This window comes from Grampus griseus (genome assembly GCF_964374135.1).
Source record: "Grampus griseus genome assembly, chromosome: 1".
NCBI lineage: Eukaryota > Metazoa > Chordata > Mammalia > Artiodactyla > Delphinidae > Grampus > Grampus griseus.
Window position 1 is genome coordinate 109,481,874 of NC_139017.1, and position 20,041 is coordinate 109,501,914.

The following is a 20,041-nucleotide window of genomic DNA, read 5'->3' on the forward strand; positions in this document are numbered from 1 at the left end:
TTTGTTTTGAACACCTAAGAACAAAATGACAATTTTCCTATCATCTTTAAGGGGTTAAAATTTTTAGTGTTTGTTCCAGCAACTCATCTCACATAACTTTATGCCATACATTTGCAAGACTGTTAGAGAATTAAAGGTAAGTTGCAAATTTGTTCTTTTAAGGTCAGGAGGAGGCTGCTAATAATACTAGTTTCTATTGATGAGTTATTTACAGGGTTAACTTTGTTTTCTAATGAACTACTTTGTGGGGTATTACCATTACACCTAGAAGTTATTTACTTCATAACACATGGCTCTTCTAGTAAGGATAGTAAAGACTAGATATATAAGAATTTCATTACAAGATGGAAGAGAAAAATTTCAGAGCCCGAGGTAATTCCTGTGGAGCACTACAGTACAATGTAATGAGGTAAAGAAGTACCAAGGAAAAGGGAACCAAAGATTAGCATCAATAATTTGCAACTTTTGCTTTTAGTCCTTGGCAAAACACTTTGCTTTAAAAATTTCTACCCTTCTTGAAAGGCTTAAGGAAATGTTAAACAGCCTAGAAACCTCACCCTCAAATATATGTATTTTCGGGAAACAGAATTAAAACTATGAAGATCAGTCTGATAGAAAACAGTGGGCTACACAGTATTTACCAAGCACTGTATTTCTCTCCAGCCCACATGTTCCATGAAAGTACAAACAGGAATGTTAGTTTGAATGCTGATCCCAATTTCAACTATTAACAATTACCTAAAAATAAGAGAATTAAGCTTTAGGAAACTTGAATTTATAAACTCTTACCAAAATGACCTTTTATTTGCTACATAAATAGTGAGTGGCAATTCATGGCACTTGGTACTTTATCCAGACATGACAGAAGGCTTATGAAATCAGTAAATGCCATTTTGAAAAGGTTCTTCTTTCATAAATTCAAGATAGGCCTGTTCAGCACAATCCAATACTATCCCCTCAGTACTTTATAAATGGAATTTTCTTCTACTTGTATCCATTTCCCGGGGCTGAAAATTAGAAAAAACAACAACAACAAAAGTAAACAATCTGTAACAGTGCTATAAAAAAAGGACCTCTAGGTTTGTCTCTGAGACAGTTTAAGTCTTTAGCTCTAATATAAAAAGTATTGGAAATTACTGCTCCAATATGTGTGTGTATAATAGATATAAAATTTTAGTCATACTTAGGTGAAATATTTCTTATTAGGTTGAAAAATTATGTTTTAAAGTATTAAAGTTTTCATTTATAATTTAAAATGATCTCCAAACCTCTATAAAACCTTCTATAAAATAATTTTAACTTTAATGTAACTTCTATATAACTTTTATAAAATAATTTCAAGCATGCTGCAGAATCATTATAACACAGGCTCATAAACAGACTGCTGGCCCACTCCCTAAGTTACTGATTCAGCAGGTCTGTAGCCCAGCAGTCTGCCTTTGTAACAGGTTCTTAGGTGATGCTACTGGTCCCACTTTGAGAACCACTGATCTTTAGGGATATTTCAGATGAACCAGGGTTAATCTCCAGACCAGAACACTGTATCAGAGATTGATTATTGCTAGCTCCTGGGAAGAAATTCAGAAGCCTAACTTAAGGTATAAACACCCAAAGCTTAAAGTACGTCGTTTTATTCTCATTCCATCCTTTTAAAATTATCTAAATGGCTTTTCATAGAGTAAGCACATACCTTATGTACCCATTCATATTCTCCATATTTAGAATCAAAGGTTCCTTTCTGAAGAGATCTTAATTTTAAGGTAAAACGTGGTCCAAGTTCCTGAATTCCCACTTTCTTTTCACTCTTGAATATGTATCTTCAAAGATAAAATAGAGTTAAGGAAATTAGTGTGAATGACCCCAAACTGTTATTTCTTTAATATGACAGTTTGAAAGATAATTTCTCATCTACAATACTTGTCAGAATACATTAGAAAACAGGTTTGTGTGTAAAATGTATTTCATCATTGAAGTCCAAGGAGTTTCTCACCTGTGAAATCTGAAGAAGATATAATCCCGTTGATTGTGGAATGTGGCAACCTGCCTTCCAATGAATTGAGGATTATGGGGAAAGAGAGATGCAAACATACGTCCAACAGAATGACCCAGCCGTGTTGTAAAATTGTTTAAAATTATTTCAGGTATGTGTTCTGTGGGGTCCTTGCCTCTTCTCTAGAGAAATGATGAAAAGTCACAATAACGATCTCACTGCAATTTCAAGTTTTCGAATTTACATGACATTGAAACATTTTAGTTATCTTAATGGCTTAATCAAACCCATGAAATAAGATTTATCTAAAATTATTTAATATGCAGTGAATGCACCAAAAAGAAAGTTCTACTAAAATGTGACATGTTTCATAGTAACGAAGGCTATTGCTTGTCTGCCATAACTCAATTATAATCTCACAAGAAAACGGTCAGTACACGAAAGTATCCCTTTAACCAGAAGAGCAAATACCATTATTAAAATCAATTAGATCTATATAGGTTATAGCATTTACTGATCAAATACTGTGAGAAGACCAATGCCAATCAAGGAATGCATAAAACTTACCTTAATTTCTTTACGCAGACGAACACTGCTCATTTTAAAATGAGCAGTTGGGCCATTTGGCAAGTGACTCAGAATTAATCCATCTGTTCACAAAGCTAAGAACACATTTAGATTACATTCTGTAATCTAAGTTTTAAATTGTTTAAATAACTAGTCCTTTGTATGCCCAAAGCCTCCTAAAATCTGTAGCTAGGTAAATAGGTGGGTGCATGTATTCCTCTGGCTTAACAGATTTTCTTACCATACCCAAAATTCAAGACACAGAAGTCAACCTAAATCTTTCAGAAAAATTAACTAACCTATAGCAGTCCTACTTTTTCTCTTCACAATATGGTAAATAGCTATAGGGTATGTTCGGCATTCAACTGAAGTAGGTGAAAAGAGCTAAAATCCACTACTATAATACTCTAAAAGGATGAGATTCTAGCATAATTGTAGCACTGCAAATGGAATATAAGTTTACCTCTATGTTCAGAGGCTTTATAACCCTTAAAAGGCACACTTTCATACATATATATGTATGTCTTACACATTTGTTAAGGTTAGGATATGCAGTTTTGAATATCATCCTACAAGACCAGAGACAAACTCTCTTCTGGAAATCAAGGTTATTAGTGTTCTCAAGAGACATGGTCTTAATTCTTGGGATTACTGTACCACAATTTAAAATCAACCTATTAATTAAACACTTACCCTACCACAAACAGAATTAGGCTAGACACTCTAAACTACAAATGAAGTGTAAGACAACTACCTACAATCAGCAGGATTAGCAGCCCAAGGGCTTTAAAAGTTTGGAATGCGGCTAAACTACACAACATACCTCAAGTCTTTGTAGCACAACTTGATTCTTTCAAATACTTAACCTTAAAAGGAGGTCAGAATTAAACTGTTTTTCTGCACACAATATGGGTTTTATAAAACAGATGTTGCCATATTTAAAAGCCATCAACATGATGAATTGGGAGACTGGGACTGACATGTATACACTGATGTGTATAAAATGGATGACTAATAACCTGATGTATAAAAAAATAAAATAAAATTCAAGATTAAAAAAAAACAGCCATCGACATTCTCCCATTCATCTACTGAAAAACTATGGTGGTTATTATCATCACCTTCCTCCTCCCATCAAATCCTATCTACTGCTTTTACCTTCCTAAATTCCTCACTGCTATAGCTTCCTCTTTACCCCAACTGTTACTGTCTTAATTGAGGTCCTTGAGATTTTCCACCCAGATTAGGAAAACAGTATTTTGCTTGGTTTGATCTCTCTCACCATTTCAAGTACATCTTCTAATATAGACTAAATCAAGCTGGATTCAGGCCTTGGTTCTACAGTTACTAAAGCTATGGGACTCGGCTGTGTCACTATCTGTACCATAGCTCTTCGTGTGCTATGTGAAAAACTGGATACTGTGAGAGTTTGACAGCTGTAGCTAATTTCAAACTACTCTCACCAGACTCATCTATAGATTTAAGACATCATCATAGCAGTCATACTGTGGCTCCAAACTACCTTTCTAACCTGTTGTCTCCCCATATTGCTTCCAAGCTGGTAGACACTGACACAGTCTCTCACACACCACACACATTAATCCTATCATGTGATTTTTGCTCATTGTATTTCAAATATCTACAATATTTTACTCATCCATTAAGACCCACTTCAAATGCCATCTCTTTACAGTCAAAATTAAGCTCTAAATAGTCTCGATCTCACTGTTACTTACTACAGCACTTGTCATTTGAGTTACAGTCATGTAAAATGCCTTTCTTCCCAACAAATCTATTAACTAATTTCTGACAGATACTAGTGCCTACTACATAGCAGATTATCAGTAAATGTTTGAATTCTTTCCTTCCCTTCAAGGACTCACCAAAAGTTCAACCTCATGAGGTACAGGCAAAAGTATTTCTGTATCATTTGCACATTGAAAAAATCATAAAATCTTGAGGGGGTTAAGAGAGGTAGAAGTCATTAGTTTCAACCTAAATCAAGGCTTGAATCCTTTCCAGAACATTCCCACTAAATTGTGGTTTGTGTCAAAAGAAACTACAGAATCCAGACGTATTAATTCCTAAGTACCTGCATTGTACAAAAGGCTTTATGTTATTGCTAATCTCTAACCCAAACCATGTAAAATAGGAGTCATACTGATTTTAGCAATGAGGAAGAGTCTGAGAAGGGTCAGGTAGATTCAACCCAAGTTTCAGTGCTACATGGCAGTAGATCACAACTGGGGTGGGGTTACACCTGAGCCCAAACTCTTGACTGGTAATTTCCATTTAGAAATGTATAGAGGCATTTTGTTACGATTGATACAAAGGCTAGGAATGTAAAACACCCTATAAGCTGCCAAAAGCACAAAGACTTACCCTACCTCAAATTTCCATTTAGAAATAATGAATAGAGGAAGTCTGTCTCTCTCCAGAAAAAGCCTTCATGCTTCCCACTGCACCACAATTAATAAAATGCCTAGTACAGGCCAGGCACTATGCCTCTGAAACATAATACATTTAATGTGATCCTTGTGGGAACCCCAAAGATAGGTATTATTTCCTACATTTAAAATATGAGGAAACTAAGAAACTTGACTAAATTCACAAAAATAGCAAGTAATGAACTCTGAATTTGATATCACGTCTGCCTGACCCAAAGCCACAAGGCTACTGATAGGATAACAAAGTTCTTTTCTAGAATAAGTCAAAAATGTATACCCCTATAAATTTCCACCATATGGCACACAGTAGCCCTTCCTACTGTCAATATATCTTTAGACAGCTGTCATGTTCCCACTTTCTTATTTCCAGGCTGGATATCTTCAATTCTTTCAACTTTTCTCCAAGTGACATCATTAGGAGTCATGATTTGTTATTTGTGAGCCCATGTTAAGTCTCTAGGAATCACCATTTCTATTAGGTGCTTACAAATTATTCTCCCTTTAATTCTACATTTTGGGGGGGGGATCATGGCAAAGATTAGCCACTGTCCTTCCTCCATTTACCTGTCTCATATCTTCCTTAGAGCAACAGTCTCATTTACAAGTTTCTGCAGATATTCTTTGCCTTATCTTACAATCTCTTATCCAAGATGGACTTCCAGTCTGGCTTACCAATGTGCATTAGTCTGAAGATCATTCTATGTGATCAAGCAAATCAAGAGATTTGTTTTCCTAGTGTCTTTCACTGATACTCTGACATCAGCTGCATTACTAGATGTTAATCAGAAAAAATGAAACATCTTTGAAATTATAAAAATTAACATCCAGGCAGGATTATACTTATAAAACTTCCAATCATGAGGACTTTTAGAAACTGCTGCATGATTCTGTATCCAAAAATTAAGTCTTGGGTAATTTTCCCTCAGTATCTGTGGGGGACTGGTTCTGGGACCCACCATGGAGGGCAGATCCAAAGATGCTCAAGTCCCTTATATAAATTGGCATAGTAGAGTAAGCCCTCCAACTTTCAATACAGTTGGTTGAATCCGCAGATGCAGAACCCGTGGACAGGGAGGGCAGACCATATATATATATATATATGTTTATGTGAATAGGAGTAAGCAGTTTCACATTTGGATTACTTAAGTAGCCTAATTATTTCCTTAAATCAGGTCTGTGTACTGATGGTACCTTAATTACCTGACGGTTAACTTACCCTCTAGGGTGTCCAATATGGTAAACAGAAAAATATTAATACATTTTGGGTAAAAAGACAACACAGTATTATAAAGTAAAGAGAATATAAGCTTTCTAAAGGCAAGAGATGGATAGAATGTTTATTGAATTGATAAATGCTTGCTTCTTAGCAAAGAGTTACTAGCAGGCTTGCTAGTAATGAAATGATGATGGGTTTTTAACTGCCAAAAATAGAGGAACACAGACCTTGCCACCTTATGTTGGGAGGGTAGTTTTAAAAAGGCAACAACTACCTTAAAACAAATCTCTTCTGGAATAGTTAAGTATTCAAGAGATTTTTGTTACTTTGTTACAGTAACTCCCGATCCGGCCAAATTATAAAATGACCAACAATATACCACAATACAAAGCTAGTTTTAGTCTTAAAAGTCTCTGAAAAGCAACCTGTACAAGTGGGTAAAGTCTTTAACTTACACTGAAAACATAAAAGCCATAAAAATTATTTAAATAAAAAAAAACAGCTTGTAAACCATTATTTTTTAAAAAGTGTTCATTGATTTAAGAAAAAAAATGTTAACCTGGCAGCAGAGAAGTACTGTCCCTATTGTTTAAGTCCTTAATTTTGACTCATTCAACTGGCCATCTTTAAAGTTACTGAGTTCACAGGCCACCATGAGATGAGTAAGTAAAACAACAGCAATGACAAAAAATCTAGGCATCCTTTATATGATCTCTTACCTCACAACAGGAAGAAACACCTAGGGTTTAGGGAACACATTCACCTCAGATCTGTGATTCATGGTAAAAGGATAGATTATTCTTGGCATCTGATATACTAGTTAATACATAATATGGGCCCAAATACCTACTTTAAAAATGCAATCCTGTGATACCACCTCTGGCACCATAAAATCTAGTCATATCAAATGACAGTTGCAGATCCCCAACTGGGTCAGCACCTTCACGCCTCTATCTTTCCAAATGGTTATTTCTGCAGTGGGTACTCTTCCTCTTCCTTACCTCATTCACCCATATCCACCTAGACAGGGTTTAAGCACTTTTTTCTATCAAGTACTTCCTCCCTGATATCCCCAGGGCAGATTTTACCAGAGTTTGCACTGTATCCTGTATTTCTCTCTTAATTGTACTATCCACACTATATTTTTGTTTGTTTACATGTTTCTTTTCTCCTACTAGATTATGAATTCCCTGAAGCTGTCTCTTGTTTAGACAGGAAAACTTCCGTAAAAAAACAAAGGATACTTGGTATTTTACGATCTTCATTAATAACAATCAGGTCTGTGAAATCTCTTGAGATGCACTGTGGAATAATTTTTTTCAGAGCCAGTCCTCTTCTGTAATAAACATGTGAGTTTGGTATAACTGTGGAGAGCTGTTCACAGAGTCGTACTGTTCTCTATAAAATAAAATAACAAAAATCCTCAAAAGTGAAAAATACAAATCTGTGTAGCACATATTTATAAGCAAAGAAGTAATTATTATAAGATAGTGTTATTAAAAGAGAGCAAGGCTAGGGAAAGAGTGAAACCTAAACAATGTTTCATCCATCAAAGGCTGATCAACCTAAAGCAGTGGTTCTCAACTAGGGACAGTTTTGCCATCAAGGGATGTTTGGCAACATCTGGAAGCATTTCTGGTGGTTATGACTGGTGGTAGTGTGGGGTTTGGCTGCTACGGATATCTAGTGCATAGAGGCCAGAGATGCTGCTAAACATCCTATAATGAACAGGACAATCTGCACAATAAAAAAGTATCCAGCCTAAAATACTAACAGTGCTGAGGCTGAGAAAGCCTATCCTGAAGAATCATGCTTAGTGAGCCTGTATCACATCAGCATTACATTTTATTTAGCTTATTTACAGGCATAATCTAAGGCAATTACTAATAATTTAACTCTTCTGAACAGAGTTCTCTTAAATAATCTAAGTAATGTAAGAAAATTAAGAATTCAAGAGCTATACTAATTGATATGTTTACCCCATGAGGTCTATCTGATGTAGTGATGAGAATCTTGGGAGAAGTTTGTCTGTTGAAGTAAGAAGCAAATTCATCCGTAGCTTCATCATAAGCAACCTGAAAACAGAAAGAGAGATAATTTTACATCAGACATTCTACTGGGCCAGCATTTTAAAAGTAGTTACAGTAGGGATTCTATAACACTGACTACCTAGCTGACTGGTGATTTAAAGAGGGCCCAGGAGGGACTTAGGTTAATGGCAACATGAAGAGGTTGGATAATTTTCTATCTGAGGAATACTAACATAAAACTGGAAAAAAAACTGTCAAAAACAATTTCAAGACACACACTGAGATGCGTTTGTTCTTGAAAAATGGATACATCTGTGGGCAAGAACATCAAGAATCTTGCCTAGAGCTATTCCATTTCCTCTGTCAACCTTGTTGGTGAAAACAGTAACTTTACCAACTTCAGGACTGATAGTAGGCGACAACCAGCAATCCTGAATCCAGAGGTGGTGGACCAGATTCAAGGAGGGGCAGGTGTGAAGACGCTAGCTTTGCCAATCCAAGGTTACAGGCCCAGTTCAGGGTAGATGTGGACCAGCCAAAAATTTAATGAGAGCTCTGGAAGTAAAAATCATAGAGGGACTGGCATAATCTCTCCCCAAATCCCTGACTGACAGCTAAACTACACATGAGAGAGACCTGAGAATCCAGTGCACCTGAAAGGCAAGGGAGACTTGAAAAATGGCTGCAACTCTGAATGCATTCCTCAATCCACACACAGCTCAGCTGGCAGAGGGTATGTATGTCTTAGGGGTTCATGGTGTCGCACCACAACCTCTACCCAAATCACTGGCTGACCATTAATCCACACAAACAGGGACAGTCCCTAGGGAGGCATGTTAAAAATAACAAACTGAGTAGTAACATAATGCTACTGTCAGACAGATTCCAGTTTAAGTCCAGACAAGTTACTAAAACAAAAAGAATAACCCTTAAAAAAACAAAAAACAATCCAGAGTTATTGCAATGTTTTCTAAAATGTCCAATTTTCAACCAAAATATCAGATATACAAAGAAACAGAAAAGTATGACTTATAATCAGGAAAAGAGAAGTCAATAAAAACTGACTGAGTGGGCCCAGATGTTGAATTTAGTGAAAATTTCAAAGCAGCTATAACAGATATATTCAAGGAATTAAGGAAAAATACAGGCTTAATAGCAGATCTAAGATACAGAATAATCAATAAACTTGAAAATAGATTAATAAGTATCCAATCCGAAGAATGGAGAACACAATCATAGCAAAAAGAGCAAAGCTGCAGAAACTTTTAGAACACTCATAACCATTTCAACAGTGTGTGTGAAAAGGAAGTCCCCGAAGGAGAGATGAGGGCAGAAAAAAATTTTCAAAGAAATAAAGGATGAAAAACTCTAACTTAAGGTCCAAACTCAGAAAATCTTAAGTAGAATAAAAAGAAAGAACAACACCTAAACACATCAGTGTCAAACTGGTAAAAGCCAAAAAAACAGAAAATTTTGAAAGAAGAAAAAAATAAATCACGTACATGGGAACAATGATTATTAATGGCTGCTTTCTCAAGAGAAATAATGAAGGTCAAAATGCAATGGAACAAGTTCAAAGTACCAGAAGAAAAAAAAAGTCAACCAAGGATTCTATATCCCACAAAATTCTTTCAAAAATGAAGGCAAAATAAGCACACTTTCAGATAAACAAAAGCTGAGATAATTAGCTATCAGACCTGCTATAAAAACAAAGGCTTAAGAAAGTCCTAGAAGCTGAAAGAGAATGATACCAGATGGTAACTCTGATCCACAAGCAGGAAAGAAGAGCACTGTAAATAGGTAACGATGAAGGTAAACATAAAAGACTCTGTGGGTGTGCTGTGTGTGTATGCTCTTAATTTCTTTAAAAAAAACAGGATGTTTAAAGCAGTAATTACAACACTGGGTTTATAACATAGACAGATGTAATACATAACAACGTGTGCTGACAATAATAGCATGAGTAAGAGTGGAGGGTCATGAAGCTATATTGGTGCAAACTTGCTGTATTTTACCAGAATCGTGTCAGTATTTATTTGAAGTAGATTGTGATAAATCATTCTTCAGAATAGATCTTATTTATGCTAGGACATAAATGCTAGGACATTTCTTTAATTGAAAAGGACTGAAATCAAACAAAATATGTCCCAAACCACAATAAAACTGAATTAGAAATCAACAGCAGAAAGAATCTGGGAAATCCTCAAATATTTGGAAATTAAACAGGACACTTTTTTGAAAATCATAAGCCAAAGAAGAAATCACAAGAGAAATTAGAAAATATCATGAACAGAATGAAAATGAAAACACAACAAGCATACCAAAATGTATGGGATGTGGCTAAAGCAGTGCTTAGGGGAAAACCAGAGCTTTATATGCTTATACTAGGAAAAAAGTATAAAATCAATAATCTAAGCTTCCATCTTAGGAAGCTAGAAAAAGAAGAGCAAATGGAAGAGCTTTCATTTGCTCTTCCAGGTAAGCAGAAGGAAAGAAATAACAAGGATCGGGGAAAACTAATGAAATAAAAAAATATAGCAAACAAGAAGAAATCATCTTTCATTAAAAGAGGTACTCAGATTTAAACAATAATGAAAGAAATGCATCTTAAAACTTGGGGGCTATAGCAAAAGTGAATTTTATGACCTTAGTTGCTCATAATAAAAAAGATGAAAATAAGCTAATCAAAAAAATAAAAACAATAAACTCATAGTGTAAAAGAAATAAAGGTATGAGGAGATATAAATGAATTAGAAAACAAAGATTCAATAGAGAAGATTAAAGAAAACAGTAGTTTGAAAAGAAAAACAAAACAGATACACCTCTGGTGAAAAGCCCAAATAAATAAAATTAGGAATGAAAATAGGACATTACTGTAGTCTCACTCATGAACACACATGTACATGTTCTAAACAAAGCATTAAAAAACCAAAACAATATGTTAAGAAGATAAAACATCTTTTTTGTTAAACATCTTTATTGGAGTATAATTGCTTCACAATGGTGTGTTAGTTTCTGCTTTATAACAAAGTGAATCAGTTATACATATACATATGTCCCCATATCTCTTCCCTCTTGCATCTCCCTCCCTCCCACCCTCCCTATCCCACTCCTCTAGGTGGTCACAAAGCACGGAGCTGATCTCCCTGTGCTATGCGGCTGCTTCCCACTAGCTATCTATTTTATGTTTGGTTGTGTATACATGTCCATGCCACTCTCTCACTTTGTCCCAGCTTACCCTTCCCCCTCCCCGTATCCTCAAGTCCATTCTCTAGTAGGCCTGTGTCATCTTAACTAAATTGTATTTATCCCATGAATACAAGAGGTTTAAGATTAGAAAATCTATTTCGTTTACTACATTCGTGCAATAAAGGAGAAAACTGCACATTCATCTCAATATCTGCAGAAAAAGTGCATAAATTATCTTAATATTTGCAGGAAAAGCATCTAACTTTCTACATTCCTTCATTAAACAAAAAATCCAGCAAAAAAAGAATGGAATTTCCATAACTCATAAGGAGAATCTACCATTAATGACACAAACATTAATAATGATACACGAAGTATTCTCTTTAAAATCAGTAACATGGCACAGATGCTAATATTGCTTTTTCTATTTATTTGACATGCTGGAGGTTCTAAGTAAGAACGAAAGAAACTGTTAATGGATTGAAAGTAATTAACAAAAACTTATTTGCAGAAAGGATTAAACATGAAATGAAAACAACATTCAGACAAATTATTAGAAATGAATTTAGGTAAACTACTGGTTAGAAGATCATGATCCAAAAATCAATTGCAGGGACTTCCCTGGGCGCAGTGGTTAAGAATCCGCCTGCCAATGCAGGGGACATAGGTTCGATCCCTGGTCCAGGAAGATCCCGCATGCCGTGGAGCAACTAAACTCGTGCGCCACAACTACTTGAGCCTGCACTCTGGAGCCTGCAAGCCACAACTACTGAGCCTGCGTGCCACAACTACTGAAGCCTGCAGGCCTAGAACCTGTGCTCCACAGAAAGAGAAGCCACCGCGATGAGAAGCCTGTGCACCACAACGAAGAGTAGCCTCTGCTTGCAGCAACTAGAGAAAGCCCACGCGCAGCAACTAGAGAAAGCCCATACGCAGCAACGAAGACCCAACGGAGCCAAATATAGATAGATAGATGTTTTAAAAAATGTATTAAAAAAATCAACTGCATTTTTGTAAATCAGCAATTTAAACAGTTTTCAAAGAGATGTGCTTTACACTAATAAGAAAAAATGTAAGATACCCAGGAATAGCTCTAACAAGATTCATGTGTACAATTTGTATTAAGAAAACAATGAAATTCACTGAAATACATTTTCAGTATTTAAATAAGACCTAATTAAGCAATATATATATATATCCTCAAACTGATCTGATTTAGTACAATTTATAATTTTATATGGAAGACCAAAGGTCCAGGAAGAGAACACTCCTGAACAGAGGGATTTGAGGATGGTAATGGGGAGGGGCATCTTGCCCTAACAGGTATCAAAACTTATCATGAAGCTAAATAATTAAGAAAGTAAAGAACTGATCCAGCAACAAACTACCAAAAAAATAGCCCAGAAAAAGACTAAGCATATACGGATACCTAATATATGACACAGCATTACAATTTACTATGAGAAAAGGTTGTACTGCTCCAAAAATGGTGCTGGGGAAACTGGTTACGTATGAGGGGGAAGGAGGGAGCAGTGGAAGAGAGAAACTGGTTTCCTTTCTCACACCAAACAGAGAAATTCATTCCTGATAATTAAGTACATAAATGTGAAAAGTAGCTCTCCAGTTCTTTTAGGAAAAAAAATATGATATCATATGATTACAGGATAGAGACAGATTTCTTAAACATGACAAAACAGCATTCACCACAAAAACAAAAAAAATTAAACCCAACTATATTAAGGACTTTTGTTCATCAGAAGACACCAAAGAAGAAAGTAAAAAGAGAATCCACAAATTGGAAGATACTTGTAATACATGTAAAGGATTAGTAGAAATTAGAGAAATTCTACAAATCAGTAAAATACACTACAGGATAGAAAATAGGGCAAAAGACATGAGCTGGCATATCTCTACCAAAACCACAGTACATGCACAAAAAGATGCTCAACCACTTTAGGAATCAGGGAAGAGCAAACTCAAGCCACAATGAGATAGCCCTTTATCACTAACCTGAATATACCAAGCAATGGTCAGAACGTGGATGACCAGGAATATTGCTCTTACACCATGGGAGTGCAAAAATGATACAACCACTACTTTGGAAAACATTTTGGCACTTTAATGTAAAGTTGAACATTTATACACCCCATGACCTAACAAATTCTCCCCTATGTAAATATTTAGGGAAATTTTTACATTACATGTTTTTGATCCCCAATTTATCTCCAGCCAAGGCCTGTTCCATACCTTGTCAATGATAATTCCATCATTCTATCCTTCTAATTGCTCAGGCTAAAAACCTCAATGCCATCTTTGAATCCTCTTTCTCTAACACCTCATATCAAGAAATTCTTAGTGGCTCTAATATCAAAATACACCAAGGCCAAAAACTCAAACCTCAGAATCAGACTGATTCTCAACATTCACTGTAACCACTGTGGTCCCAATCATCATCATCATCACCACCACCACCATCATTATCATCATCTCTTTACTGGATTAGCTTCCTAACTAGTCTGTTTACCTCTCTGACTGCTATCTCAGTAAAGCAACCAATTACTTAAAAAAAATTAAATACAATCACATCATTCCCCTGTTCAAAACCATCCAATGGCTCCTCATTTCACTAAGTATAAAAGCCAAAGTCCTCACAATGGCCAGCAAAGTCACTGATCTGGCCTCTTCCCTTCCCCGTATTTTCCTGTCACCTCTTCTACCACCCTCCCTCTTGCTCACTTAATTTCAGCATACTGGCTTCCTTACTGATTCTCAAAAATAAACTAAGCATGTTCCTGCCTTAGAGCTTTTGCGCTGGCCGTGTCCCCTTATCCTGGATTACTTTCTGCCCAAAGATGGCTGATTTCTTCACATCCTTCAAGTCTTTGCTAAAAGGTCATCTCCTCAATGAAGCCTACCCTAACCATTGTATAAAAATTGCAACCCTAACCAACAGAAAAATGGGCAAGAGACATGAACAAACAATTGATTAGAAAGAAAGGAAGAAAACATGAAACGATGTCCAACCTCATTCATAACAAAAAAACAGCAAATTAAAACTACATGGAAATACAATTTCTCACCTATCAGACTGGAAAAAATTATTTGTAATTGCAAAATCTTGAGTGAGAGTTTAAAGAGTAACATGTATTTATTTATATAATCTCAAAGTATCTCCCTCCCAAAATATTTATTAAATTCAAAGGGGAAAATAGTACTTATAGTGGAGAAACCTGACAGACACCACTTTAATCATGTGATGAAAGTTAATATAACCAGTAATGGGAAAATCAACAATATGTGACTCCTGCTAAGAGCACTGAAAAGAACATAACGTCACAACTGTGGTACTCCTGTCAAAAGTACATAAGCTGAATATAATCATGAGCAAACACCAAACTCATATTAAGTGGCATTCTACAAGTATACCTGGTCTGTACTCTTCAAAAATGTCAATGTCATTAAAAGCAAATTCTGCGGAACTGTTCCAAACTAAAGGAGGTTAGAGTCATTGTAATGGGATGAAATGCAAGAACTGGGATTTTTCTTTTATGAAAAATGACATCATTGTGACATCTGAGTAAGCTGTACAGATCAGATAATAATGTATATCAATGTTAATTGTCTAATTTTGGAAACTGTACACTGTGCTTATTAAAAAAAAGTTTATAGGTAAAACACACTAAGCATGTATGAGTAAAGGGGCTTATATCTGCCACTTACTCTCAAGCATTTCAGAGAGAACATAAATGAAAATGAAGTGTGATACAATTTAACATTTAGGAAATCCAGGTGAAGTGTATACATGAATTCTTACTTTTCTATTAAGTTTGAAATTATGTCGCAATAAATAAAATGCAGGCACACACACACACACACAGATACTCTCTCTCATGCACCCCCCCTTTTTGTAAAATTGCAAACTCGCTCTACACCAAGTTGTCCTGAATCTCCTTTACCCTATTTAATTTTAGTAACCTACCATCTGCTAACCTATGGTAATTTATTTTATTATGTTCATTGTTTGTCTCTCTTCCTAGAAAGTAAGCTCTGGGTGGGCAGAAATTTTGTGTGTATATGTGTATTTTGTGCACTGATGAATCCCATGTCCCTAAAACAGATCTCCATACATAGCAGGCAATCAAGAAGCGTTTGCTGGAAAACTGACTGACAAACTGAATGAATGAATGGCTATACCAGGAAATATGTGAAAGAATGTTGGTAACAGCATTGTTTGAAAGCAAATAAATATAACAAAAACAAGTTTCCCGTACACAAATCAAAGAATACATATATATACAAAGTTTTAAAACCTTGATTCTCTCACTGTACTGTTGCAAACTATTTAAAGGGAAAATGTGAAAAGTGGAAGGTTATCTTGAAACCAAGAGTTTTATGAGGACACAAAAATACCATCAAATGTTATCCTTAGGTGTCAAAATGTATAACAAATACTACAAAAATCTATAGTATGAGGAATGCTTTTCAAATGACATTAAAAAACACTGGAACTATTATACAGATTAAATGACAAATAAGTTTACCTAGGCATAAAATACAATACCTTTCTAGAAAATAAATAATTACTCCCTTTTTCTACAGCATTGTTGAGAAACTCAATTATGAAATAATCTACAATAATGATAATATGCCAACATTACAGTTGAATCAGTCCATTATACATCTTCACCAGTTAGTACTTTAATTTAAACATTGACATACGAATAGACAATTTATCAAGTGTGGTCATCCAAATTCATTTAAGACTTCTAACATTACCTCTTTTCTTTTTTTTTTTTTTTATCATTTTTAAAAAATGTATTTTATTGAAGTATAGTTGATTTACAATGTCATGTTAATTTCTTCTGTATAGCAAAGTGATTCAGTGTGTATATACACACACACACACACACACACACACACACACACACACACACATTCTTTTTCATATCCTTTCCCATTATGGTTTATCACAGGATATTGAATACAGTTCTCTGTGCTATACTAACATTACCTCTTCATCATTAGGGTCTACTGTGGTTTCATCATACACTCGCTGGTTGTCAATGGTCTTCGGTATAGGCTTTGGTGGAGCCTAAATAAAAGAAAAAGGGTTAAGTCTTAGGAGTAATTTACATTAATAATTTTGCATTATGATTGGGGAAGAATAACAGAAATCTGCAAATAATACAAAAACTCAATCTGTTCCTCATTTCAACCCACTGCTACATCAATCCTAATAACAATATTGAGTAAGAGGCTTTTTAATTCTCTGAGTAGACACGTGCACATACTGGAAAAACTGCTGACACTAAATAAAATGGCTTAAAACCAGGCAGAAGTAGCAGAGAGAAGAAACTGGAATCAAAATAATTATTCATGAAGAAGAAAAATATCAAATGGGAAAAAATTACAAAGGTACATATATATGTAGCTTTGTTTCAATACTTTCAGAAAGCTATTCAGAAATATATAAGAAAAGCTATAAATCTGTTTCCATCTACTGAACTAGTAATTCTAGTTTGGGGGATTTATGGTAAGGAATGAAAAGGGGGAGCAATTTATACAAAGAAATATGTATTATCACTATGGTTAGTGGAAATGAACAGTAAATAGGGCAGATGTCCAACAACAGGATAATGACTACAGCATTTCCAGCATAATGGAATACCATGAGAATCAGCAATCATGCACAATATTGTTTGCTTAGACCAAAATATTGTGTAAATGAAATTTTAAGGAGCAAGAACACAGAACTGTAACCATATACTGACTAAAACTAATCCAAAATATATGTACACTAACAGAGATGAATATGAACTGACAAACTAGGATTTTTTTATTATTCTATGAAATGAATATTAAATTTGAAGCAATTTTTTTAAAAGAGGCAGTTCTAGGAAGTCATCCAAAAACAAGAAAGGTGATATTTTCAAATGGTGATCAGCATATTAATTTGCTATAACTGACTGATTATTGAGAGTTTAAAAAAGACTAACATTGCTTGATAGGATTTCGCAGGTCAAAACAGTCTAACACTGGCAACTTCCTGTGATTTAACCTAATACTATAAATAAAATTCATGAAGAAGAAGCGTTTAGTTTGTGTGTGTGTGTGTGTATATATATATATATATATATATAGTCTATTATTTTTCACTTTCTCAAAAATGCTTATCATTTCTTGGTCCCTCATCTTAAGAGATGGGAGGGGGGAAAAGTCGAACATTTTTTAAATTTTGCAAGTATAAATTGTAACCTAGAACTAACTACAAATAAAATGAAACTAAAATGAAAATAACTTAGCTGTGCAATAATGCAGAAGTATTTAGTAGTTCTTTTAAAATTTTTCAATAGAAAGATTTCACTTTTTGTTAATATCACAAAAATAGCCAAATCCTTTCTTGATGCATTATCTCTTCTCTCTTCTTTGCCATAATCCACTCAGGTATCTCACCTTCCTCCCACTCCCCATTCTCACTCTTCGAAGGCTCCTAACCTCAGAGTCAGCTCTCATTCTTACACGCCCCAACCCTACAACAGAAGAGGCTGTGCCCAGCCATTCCCCAGCCTTGCATAACAAAGTGCATCAAGTCAGAAGAGCTCCAGTTACAGGCCTAAACCGGGAATCTTCCCCATTCCCAGTCAGGGAGATGTGTCTCTGCCTCTCAAACACATAAAGTTAAGTAAAGTAAGCAAGTTGAAGTAGACACACCATTTTGAAATTTTGAAAACATGCAAAACACCACTACTGGGTTTACTGTTTAGGGACACAAACATAGTAAAGGTAATAAAGGAAGTGCATGGGAACAATAAAGAGCAATTTCATGAGTGCTTATCTTTTTTTTTTTTTTTTGGCCATGCTACATGTCAAGAGGGATCTAAGTTTGAAACCGGTGCCCCCTGCAGTGGAAGCGCGGTGTCTTAACCCTCTTAACCACTGGACCACCAGGGAAGTCCCAATGAGTGTTTCTTTGGAGGGGAAAGCAATCAGAAAAAAGTACACAAGAACTTGAACACTATCTACTAATGCATAATTTCTTAAGCTGAGTAAAGGATAGAAAGGGGTATGCTGCCTTATTTTTATATCATTTTATATATCCAAAATATTTCATAATAAATTTTAAAAGAAAGTGATTCAATGTAAGTATGAGGGAGCACTCCTTAATACCAGACAGAAAGCAGAGGACTAAAAGTTTCATTTACCTTATCACCAAGAGCCTCTCTCTCTTTTTTAAGTTTTTTCTTAGCTGCCAACTTTTCCTAAAGGATTTGAAAAAGAAAAGAACAATATTGAGAAACCACCAGTTATATCACAAACACATACTGAAGTTACAAATTACTAATGCTATGAATATTTAAACTGAGCAATCTTAGAAATGTATTAAAAGAAACATCCTGACTTAGATTTCCGTAGCTGTTATTGTAAACCAAATGAGCTAGCCAATCAATAAGATTTCTCAAAGATTCTGCTCCTTCAAAACACTAATCTAAATTGACAAGTTTAAATGTTTAAAATTTCACTAGCTTTATCTTTTACTATAAAACCTCAAATTAAGTGAAAGTGCAAAATGTACATCTAAACAAGTTAAATAGTTTTTGTTGTTTTGTTTTGCATTCCTTTGCAAATTGCATCCTAAAGAAAACCGTGGCTATGCTGGTTGCTTGTCCTGAAAAGTACTAAAAATAAACGGTAATGAGAGAGGAGTTTTCAGGTTGTTTCCAATAAAACCATCACTAGTTACTCAAATATTTTATAAACAAAACATGCTTTTAAAATGATCAAGAACCGGCAAGATGTACCGTAAATCTGTAACTTCTGTCGACTTCTGAACAGAATGCTTGACACACAATATAAAATAGGTTTTTTTTTTCCCCCAGCGCCTGTTGACCCTCAATCCATCAGATCTCGGATTAGAAATTATAGTCCCAATAAGTCTTCTAGGACACCCTTCCCCCATACGTGCACACCAGAATGGGTTAGATGCCCCTTCTACATCCCCTCCATCCCCCAACTTCCACCCCAGGGGAGCGAAAGGGAAAACGCGCACGCGCTCTGGCGCCTCCGCGCCTCATACCTTCCGCTGCTGCTGTTTCCACCGCGTGAACATTAAGTGTCGCCGCTGTTTGTTCTTAATCTCCGAAACGCTGAAGCCTGGAGGAAAGGCAGCCGCCTTCGAGGGTTGGACCCCACTTTCCGTCGTCCCATCCTCAGCGACTGCAGCCTCCTGAGGTTCTTCAATAGCAGCTTTGCGTTTCAAGCCTTTGTTTCCGCTGCCGCCGCTCTTTTCCCCGGCCTTCGCCATGGTATTTTTGCTCCTTGTGGTCTGTACGGAAACGGAAGTAGCTTTCTCCTCCGACCCCCGTCTTTAAGCTATTACTTCCGGGGTCGGAAAGTTCTTAAAGGAAAATGTATAGTTTTGTGAGATCTAGCGGTTTAAGAAGGTGCTGAAATTTAGGCTTAAGGAGAGTTTAGGGAGCTTGCCCAGCCGTGTGAACAATGAAATGATGAGTTGGTGGAATACGTTATTGAGCGTTTTCCGTGTGCTGACCCCCTAAAACCTAAGAACAAAACAATCTTTGAAGTATAGAGAGTTTACATTCTA

The 20,041-nt window shown here is 35.6% G+C and overlaps 1 protein-coding gene across 1 annotated transcript; it reads right to left on the bottom strand.

The window, feature by feature from the left end:
- Positions 1-774: 774 nt before the first annotated feature.
- RPF1 (ribosome production factor 1 homolog) lies at positions 775-19,745 on the bottom strand. Its single transcript, XM_082679014.1, has 9 exons — positions 19,514-19,745; positions 18,642-18,698; positions 16,451-16,531; positions 8,200-8,295; positions 7,465-7,618; positions 2,558-2,640; positions 1,991-2,172; positions 1,691-1,817; positions 775-1,007 (listed from the first exon to the last, which is right to left on the bottom strand). Exons 1-9 carry the CDS (start codon positions 19,739-19,741, stop codon positions 966-968), a joined length of 1,050 nt encoding a protein of 349 aa, XP_082535140.1. The 5' UTR covers positions 19,742-19,745; the 3' UTR covers positions 775-965.
- Between the last annotated feature and the right edge of the window lie 296 nt (positions 19,746-20,041).